Source organism: Pundamilia nyererei, unplaced genomic scaffold, assembly GCF_000239375.1.
Source record: "Pundamilia nyererei isolate P.nyererei 1_Seehausen unplaced genomic scaffold, PunNye1.0 scaffold00171, whole genome shotgun sequence".
NCBI lineage: Eukaryota > Metazoa > Chordata > Actinopteri > Cichliformes > Cichlidae > Pundamilia > Pundamilia nyererei.
Genome location: NW_005187572.1, coordinates 1,341,596 through 1,350,576, shown reverse-complemented (window position 1 = coordinate 1,350,576; position 8,981 = coordinate 1,341,596). Strand labels below are relative to the sequence as shown.

Sequence of the window (8,981 nt, the reverse complement as noted above, 5' to 3'; positions counted from 1 at the left end):
TAAAGCACTTGTTGCAGGCTGCTGAGTTTGCATCTTTTGCTGTGAAGTACAGCCAGACTTTTGATCGCTTTGTCTTGAGCATTTTTAATCTGTAGCTCTGCTCTAAAAGAACGTACGTACCTGGGCCCGCCTACTATCCTTGGAAAGGTAAAATGATTGGCTAGAATCCAAAGTTTACGACATCTCAGGAAAAATAGCACCGAAATAAAGCACCGAAATAAAGCACCGAAATGTGCGCTGCTTTTCGGTCTGGTTACTACCGTTTACCAGTACCCATCCCTAGTGGGGAGTAGTGCGCTCTGAGGGGGAGTGAACTGGGTGAGTGTCCAGGCTTAAGGTGAACTGAGCAAACCAAGATGTCTGACCTTTTCTCTCCTTTGCACTGACCTGGAGGTAAATGGTGAGAAGGAGGGCAGGCAGGTGAAATGTTTGAGCTTTTGCTTTTTCCAGAGCAGTGATCGAGGAGTAGACTAGCAGCAGAGAGAACCAGTAGAGCAACAGGTAAGTTTCAATGCTGACCCAAGGAAGAGGAAACTGGAGGTGCAGGTAGACTGATGTTAACACTAGGAGTAACAAGGTAAAGCTTAAACATTGAGGCCAATTTATCACCAAGGGGTAGCAGACGATCTGGTGGAGAGTAGAAGTCTGTGCTGTTTATAAATAGCGTCCCGCTGAGTTATTTGTTTCCTTTGCCTTGTGTTTAGTTTATTTCCATCCTTCTATCTCATTGACTTGATTTTCATGTCTCATTATCCTCCTCTGTCCACTTAGCCTTAGCTATTGTCCACATAACAATATTTTCTATTTACACTTTGCCACAGCATCGTATTTCCCTTCTCACAGCAAGCAAAATTATTTGTCCATTTCCAGGTCAGTGACTCCAGTTAGCTGAGGTAAAACCTTGCAGACAGCTAGGAGCACAGTTGTCCAAACAAAACAGCCATCTATCTGTAAACAGAAAAGGCTTCGATGAGAGAGTGAAGAGGAAAATGTATAAATACAGCTTTTGTCTCCACCATGCAAGATGAGCATTGTTTTAGCTGTCAAATCTCTTGTTCCAGAGAATCACAGGAAAAGAAGTCACACCTGGGATAAAATTCTTTGGACAGGCCATCGATGGAGCTATTGACCTTGGAGGGAACGGACTCCCAGATATTGTGATTGGATCACAGGGTGCTGCTGTTGTCTTTAGGTATCAGAACTCTGTGCACGATTTATGTTGCTAAGTATTGTACATATCTACCTTACAAAGGCTCGATGCCAAACTACATACAAGATGCAATTATAAAAAACAAAAAATCTTTCCTGACTTAAATTTACTCTCCACCGCTCAGTTTAACTCATTTTGCCCTTTGGATCACTTCCTGTGCTTCTGCTACATGTCGTCCTTAGAAGCCTTGTTCTGACCAGCTGTCTGCACCTTTGCAAAGCGCTCTGCTTCTGCTCTACTATGTCAAAATAGCAACCCTCATACTTTGTGTTTTTTTCCAAAATTAAAATAAAGTTGGAGTTATTTAAATGCAACCTCAGATGGATAGCCACATAACACTCACCAATTAGTTACACTGTGGGAATGTCTTAAAGGCAAAGACCTGGATGGCCTTCAGCTTGCAGGCCCGTCTTTTTTTGGAACCAGCTCCCACTTTAGATTCTGGAGATAGCTACCATCACTACTTTTAAGATTAGGCTTAAAACGTTTCATTTTGATAAATTATAACGTTGAGGCTGGATCTGGTGACCCTGAATCTTCCCTTAGATAAGTTAGAACTAGAACCAGCATGCTGTGGATTTTGTACAGTCTTTACCTTACAATACAAAGTGCCTTGAGGTGACTGTTGTTGTGATTTTGTGCCATAAAATTATGTCCTGGCACATAAAACCTTACTACTGAAAGAGGATGTACGTTCTATTTTGACACGCCTGTTCATAAATGTCTTTCAGGGCCAAGCCCATCTTTGACGTGATGGCTCATCTAACTTTCCAACCTAAGGAGATAAACACTGAGATATTTGATTGTCTGGGTGCCGATGAAAATTTACCTATGGTTACCTTAACAGCCTGTTTTGAAATGGTAAAAGTAACAAAGAGCAAACAAGGTAGGTACCACATCCAGTAAAGATAAACAATTAAAAGCTGCTGATTGCATCCTGTGAATGCATCATTTCAATTTTGCTTTTCGGGTTTACAGAGGCTGTGAGGTCTGGACTGAACATCACATTCACAGTCGCTGTGGATCCGATGAGACAAAAATATCTAGGTTTCTTCAGTCAAACTGATAAGACAGCCAGAAGTCTTACCTCCACCTATGAGATGCTTGATGAAACAGCTTGTTTTAACTTCTCCATCTACATGCATGTATGAAGCTAATAATATTTGCAAATATACTTAATCTGTTTATAATAAACTTTCCCATTCTGATCTTTGACTTAGCTTTTTTTTACTTTTCCCCATAAAGATGACATTTAATTACTTCAAGAGTTACTCCTAGTAGGCTTTCAAAGGGGTAAAGAGATAAAAGAATAACAGTAATGTTAACCATGATCCTAATCCTTTGTTATCCTGTCCTTTAGCTTTTTTTAAACTCAAACTTTCAGAGATAAACAAATAATTTCTAACTCTATATAACAGATAAACCTTTTGTTCTGGTTTTGCTTTACAGAAATGTGTGAGTGAATTATTGTCACCTATCAGCATCAATTGTAACTTTTCCCAAGCTGACAATGAGACTGCAGCCACCACCCTGAATGTGGACAGCAAACGGCAGTCCGTTGTTGAGGTATGTACGGTGGCAAAACACCATACAATGAAATTAAATGTTAAATGGATCGGTACTTATATAGTGCTTTTCTACTCTACCCTGAACACTGACAGTTGCATTTCAGGGTCAGGGTACTGGGCCGGGGGTGGCATTACCTGGGCTAACGGTACTCTGGGGTCTTGGGTTGCTTAGGGTTAGCATGTGGTTTGTTCAGGTGTTTGCAAAGGCCCAAAGTTCTGTTAGCAACATCATGCATTTGTTTCTGTTCTCGATGCAGTTTCCACTTTACCATCGCATTCTTGTCCTTTGTCCTTCACTTTTGTAAAGATGATGTCCATAACCAGGCTGTAGACTCCGCCAGAGTGATGCTAAAAAAACTAGTTTCATACATTTATTACTTCTAGGCTGGACTACTGTAATTTGTTATTATCAGGATGTCCTGAAAACATCCTGAATCACTTTCAGTTGATCTAAAATTATATAAATGAATTTAAAATCCTGCTCCTCACATACAAGGTCTTAAATAATAAACTTATGGGATAGATAAAGCTTTTGGAATGGCCTTCCCGAAGCCCAAACCTCAGCTCTATTGAAACCTGGCTTAGGAGCCAGGTGCGTGCCAGGAAAGCAACCAAATGAACTCTAAAAGTTCTGCTAAGAAAAGTGATCCAATATTCAGCCCTAAGTTTCTTGATGGCTGCCAAAAACATCTGGTTATGTTGCAGCTTGCTAACTAAATATTAGTGGGGTATACATATGTATTTGGGTCGGTATGTATAGTTTTTATCTTGTTTGGATAAATTAAAACTTGTACACCCAATTTGTACACCCATTTTTATTTATTAAAGATATTTCAGTGAACTGTGGCTAATTCCACAATAATACATACCAAGAAAGAAAAGAAATTCTTAAAAGCCCCAAATTACCATTACATTCATGCCCATAATAAGCATAGGCAAACTTATAAGAGGATAACAGGCAACAGAGCCTGTAAACTACAAAGCTTTTGGCAGCATATTAATTTCTTTACATTTGACGGGACTTTAACATACTTACCAAATTAAAAGTTAACTTAGTTTGTCACATCAACATCATTTGGATCCAATAAGACATCGAAATTGTTCTACTCCAACTTTTTAGAACTTTATATTTTGATACAAACCAATTCTCTGACATCAGATAAACAGATGTATTATTTTTTCACAGGTTCCCTTTAAAAAAGCGTGTAGAAAAAATGACACTTGTATCGCTGAACTGGATGTGGATTTCAGTTTTATGTACGTATATGTGACAATCATAGCATAGAAACTATAAGACTGAAGTCACATGTTTAATGTAAAAGGTTCTTTGTTTCTCTCAGGACTACACAATTATTAGTGGCAGAAGATGCGTACTTCAACGTGTCTATAAAACTGGCCAATCACGGTGATGACTCGTACAACACCATGCTAGCGATGCACTATCCTCCAGGCCTCTCCTTCAGTAGAATGACACTTATAGAGGTAACTCAGACTTTAAACTCATCTAATCTGATTAAATGATCTAATTTAATCCCAAAATAGATTTGAATAACAACTGCTATTTAAAGAATCAAGCCATGGTTTTACACATCACTAAATTTACAGGTTGTGGGGAGCACTGCTGTATGTGCATGAGGGGTGTGCTATATGCATATGTAAAAGTGTGTTCAGAAACTGAGCTCTCTTAACTTCTTCCATGTTTCTGCTGGGATTAAGAAAAGCATCTAAATGTATTTGGTGTAAATACTACAAGTTGAAAAATAATATTGTCACATAATATTTCAGTGAACAATTATTTTCATGAAAATAAGGTTACTATGATTTTGGAGCAACTTAATGGTCAAAAGTATACAAACCTTTGAAGAGTATTAGTTGTTCCCTCAATTGCTGGTTCATGACAGTAGTAGTAATATTATTATTATTATTATTATTATTATCATTATTATTATTATTAATAATAATAATAATAATGATAATAATAATGATAATAATAATAATAGCAAATTTTGTGCTTCATAAAAAGAAATATATAATTTATTAAAAATCCAGAAATAGTGGGGAAAAAACAAGACAAATAACAGAAAAATAAGGAGAGGAATAAATAGTGGAGCAGATAATTTTAAAAAATTGTGCAAATAGTAATATAAGCACCAAATCTGGCACAATTCCTCAGATTAATACACATTTAAAGTTTACTTGATTATCCACTTGAAAATCCAAGATGGTGGATTTTTTAAGACGGCCACCAAAAAACTCTCAATTGTTTAGTTTTTAGTAATCTTGATGTCTAAACAGACATTTTCAAACCTCCCAAGTTCATTTTCCCATTATCAAGAGCCTAACAGCAAGACGTATAACCAGATTTATAATATTATTTTGAAAACAATATGCAGTCAGTTATGTCGTGTAGATGTTTGCTATTTAGCAGATCAACAGATTGCTGCAAGAAACAAACACATTTTAATATAAAGCACAATGGTGGAAATGCACCTGCCAAAGCAAGTCAGAGTTCACTGCACATTGTAAGGGCAGTGGCACAGTGTCGATGACATCTGCCCCTGCATACTCAATATGTCAGTTCCTGGAAGCGTGCAGTTAATTGTAGGGAGTGTTGTCCATGAAACTGCCAAGGCCTTTTTTCCTGTCTGCCCGGTCATCTGGGTTCCCATTGTTTGGATCCTAATTGATTGCTTGTTCACAGATTTTTCCGACCTAGCAGGCAGTACGTTTTACATGCTCCCTGAGGGCTGCAATGGTGGAATAGCATCATAACCCTTGTTTCCATGCAAATAACTAACCTTATTTACCAGTAACTGAATTTGTCCGGTCCTATATATTAATATGGTGAAGTGGCATAGACGTTCCCAGGGAGGCTGAGGAGTGTGATCTCTCTGTATTGGAGCACACCCTCTTCTTGAGGATGAGAACCCCCACCTAAGTCTGCCAATCAAGAAGTACCGCCAAAATATCCATGCAACATTGTAGAAGTGTGTCAGTCAAGCCCTACAACATCCATAGCCTTCAGGAACTAGTGGTCTCACCCCCAGAGATAGACAAGAAGATGTGCGAGTGGAATTTAGGAGGTCTTCGAAGTATTCCTTGCACCGCCCGACAGTGTCCTCAGTCGAAAGCGCTCCACCCACACTATACATAGTGCAGGTAGAGTACTGCTTTCCCCTCCTGATATGCCTATAGGTTTGCCAGAATCTCTTAGAGGCAGTCCAAAAGTATTTTTTCCGTGGCATCTCCAAACTCCTCCTGAGGTTTTGCTTCAGCCACTACCTGAGCCACGTTCCGCTTGGCCTATCAATACCTATCAACTGCCTCCAAAGTCCCATAGGCTAACTAATCCCAATAGGACTCCTTCATCTTGATGGTTCCCTTTACCTCTGGTGTCCACCATATTGTTCAGGGGTAGAGGCAGTTACAACCACGACAGGGACCAACCACCTTGCGGCCGTACCTCAGTGTAGCAGCTTCAACAATGGAGGTGCTAAACATGGTCCATTCAGACTCAATGTCTCCAGTCTCCCTCTGAATGCTGTCGATGCTCTGCTGGAGGTGGGAGTTGAAGATCTTATGGACCGGGGCCTCTGACAAGCATTTCCAGTGCACCTCACTATATGTTTAGGCATCCCAGGTCTGTCCAGCATCATCCACCGCCACCTTCCCAACTCACCACCAGGTGGTGATAAGTTGACACCTCAGCACCTCTCTTCACTCGAGTGTCCAGTACATATGGCCGCATATCCAATGATACGATTACAAAATCGATCATCAACCTGGGACCTAAAGTGTCCTGGTGCCACGTGCACTTATGGACACCCTTATGTTCAAACATGGTGTTTGTTATGCAGTTTGCACAGAAGTCCAGTAATAGAACACCACTCGGGTTCAGATCTAGCAGGCCATTCCTCCCATTCATGCCCCTCCAGGTCTCACTGTCATTGCCCACATGAGCTTTGAAGTCTCTCAGCAGGATGACAGAGACACCACCCCGCACATGGGCTCCAAGAAGGCCAGGTACTCTCAATAGTCTTTCAATGCATAAGCACAGACGACAGTCAGGATATGTTCCCTTACCCGAAGGCTCAGAGAACAAACCCTCTCGTCCACTGGGAAAAACCACAATGTACAGGCAGCAAGCCAAGGGAATACTAAGATATCCACCACAACCTGCCACCTCTCACCAAGGACAGCTCCAGACTTAGGCAAAGTTCAGCCCCTCACCAGGAGAGTGGTTCCAGTTAACTCTTAACCTCACGCACTAACTCAGGCTCCTTCCCCACCACCTTAATGTACTTCAGAGCAAGGCCATTTAATGCTTTCTAATGCTAATGAATGGAAAGTCGGTACTAAATTTAATCGACAACCAGTTTAAATCCACCAGTACTGATTACTGGATATAACGCTTAAGTCAATATTAGGATTCAGCAAACAGCAGCAACTTTAAAGCAATATGGCTGACTTTGGTCTTGGCAGTAGTTGGCTACATTCAATTCAATTCAATTCAATTCAATTTTATTTATATAGCGCCAAATCACAACATAAGTCGCCTCAAGGCGCTTCATAATCACCCATATGAACAAGACAATTTGAACAAAGAAAATTAGACTAGAACTAAATGACCTTAAAGTGAATTATTTTGTACATTAATCAAATTTCCATTAAGAAAACACCCAGACCTGAGTCTGGGTGCTGAGTTTTGCAAACACTTCGCTCATTGTTGTCCCCACTATTCACACATTTCAGATGATTTTAGAATTCAGACAGCTTGGGGGACTCAATTAACTTTGTACCTCAACAACACTTTGTACAAACCAATGGATTTGTGGCTTATTTTGGCTGTCTGGTGTTTGGCAGGGGGCTGGTGTATAGCAAATAAAAAAACAGAAAAACCTCTAATTTATGTTTAAGGGAAACATTTGTATGAAACACAGAAGATTTAAGGAACTATTTAGTGGGACTTGGAGTTGTTTGTAGGTACAAAGAGCTCTTTCTTACAGTCTACAATCTTCAAAATTTTAAACTCAGTCTTACAGAATATCAAAAAAACTGTCACAGTAGCTGAAAAAGTTGTTATTCTAAAGAGTCTCAGCAGAGACTATTCTAAAAGTCTTTTTTTTTCTTAAAACAGTCATCAAGATCAACGCCCCACAAATGCTCAGATCTAGAAGGAGTACTTGACAAAACCATATGTGGTGTGAGCCTTCCTCTGTTTCGCAGCAGATCCTCTGTGAGTCACAAAACACCCAGATATCCTCCCAGCAGACAGAACTCAAGTTTCACAAATGGGGAACTGTCACAAGCTTTCTGAAACTTTTTGAGAAATATTTTTCTCTTCGTCTATGAATCAGGCCTAACCTCTTTTTAATTTCTTCCCACAAAAAGGCAACGTTTGAATCTTCTTTCTATGTCATGCATGACTTTGAATGGGATGATACAATCTCCATGACAATTGATGCAAATAGGTACGGAAATACTTAACATACAAACCATATCTTTAAAAAATTTGCTTCTGATATTAAAAGACATTGCTTTCTCATCTACAGTAATAATCAAGACTCTAATAGGACCAGTGCACTGACCAAAAATATCCCAGTACAATATGAAATTAAAATGATATTAACAGTGTAAGTTTCACTATTCACACAAAATATTATGGAATGCTTCTATGTTATTTATTTCTGCAAGTCTGTAGTTGCATAATTGTTCAGCTGCATGCTGCGAACATATTTTCAGGAAGCAAGACAGCGCTACCTATCTGAACTTCACAACAGAGGACCCTGCACCTAAAGAAATGGGTATTACATACAGGGTAAGACATAATTACACTGTCAAAAAACCATTCAACAGAACTGATGATCAATGATCAAAATGAATACTTTTTCTTTCATTTGAAGTTTGAAAAGGGCATTCACTATTTTATAAAAATATATATTTTATTTATTATTTAATATATATTATTGACCACTATCCAGGAGCATGTTCAGTTTGATAAAAAACCAAACTGAACTGAATTTCACATTTTCATTATTGAATCCGATTGTTCAGTGATGACGTGACGAATCCTACTTCCGGGCCTAAAGTAGTCTGCGTTTATTATGGCTTTTGTGTTGTTAACATGTTTAATGTTATGTATTTTCTTCTATTTAATATCAAAAAGCTCCTAAAACAGTCAGTGATCACTGTTGACCTCCCTC

At 39.1% G+C, this 8,981-nt stretch overlaps 1 protein-coding gene across 3 annotated transcripts in view; it reads left to right on the top strand.

The window, feature by feature from the left end:
- Positions 1 to 234: 234 nt before the first annotated feature.
- Positions 235 to 8,981, top strand: part of LOC102215020 (integrin alpha-M-like) — a 12,823-nt gene continuing 4,076 nt past the window's right edge. For 2 of the 3 annotated variants that reach the window (XM_013914102.1, XM_005746046.1), the window contains exons 1-10: positions 235 to 1,192; positions 1,942 to 2,096; positions 2,189 to 2,355; positions 2,660 to 2,776; positions 3,965 to 4,035; positions 4,119 to 4,260; positions 7,916 to 8,014; positions 8,170 to 8,249; positions 8,331 to 8,411; positions 8,521 to 8,596. In XM_013914102.1, coding sequence (XP_013769556.1) covers positions 1,964 to 2,096; positions 2,189 to 2,355; positions 2,660 to 2,776; positions 3,965 to 4,035; positions 4,119 to 4,260; positions 7,916 to 8,014; positions 8,170 to 8,249; positions 8,331 to 8,411; positions 8,521 to 8,596 — 966 coding nt within the window. In that variant the 5' untranslated portion in view covers positions 235 to 1,192; positions 1,942 to 1,963. The remainder of the gene's footprint in view (positions 1,193 to 1,941; positions 2,097 to 2,188; positions 2,356 to 2,659; positions 2,777 to 3,964; positions 4,036 to 4,118; positions 4,261 to 7,915; positions 8,015 to 8,169; positions 8,250 to 8,330; positions 8,412 to 8,520; positions 8,597 to 8,981) is intronic. The other variant, XM_005746047.1, reaches the window with a different exon arrangement.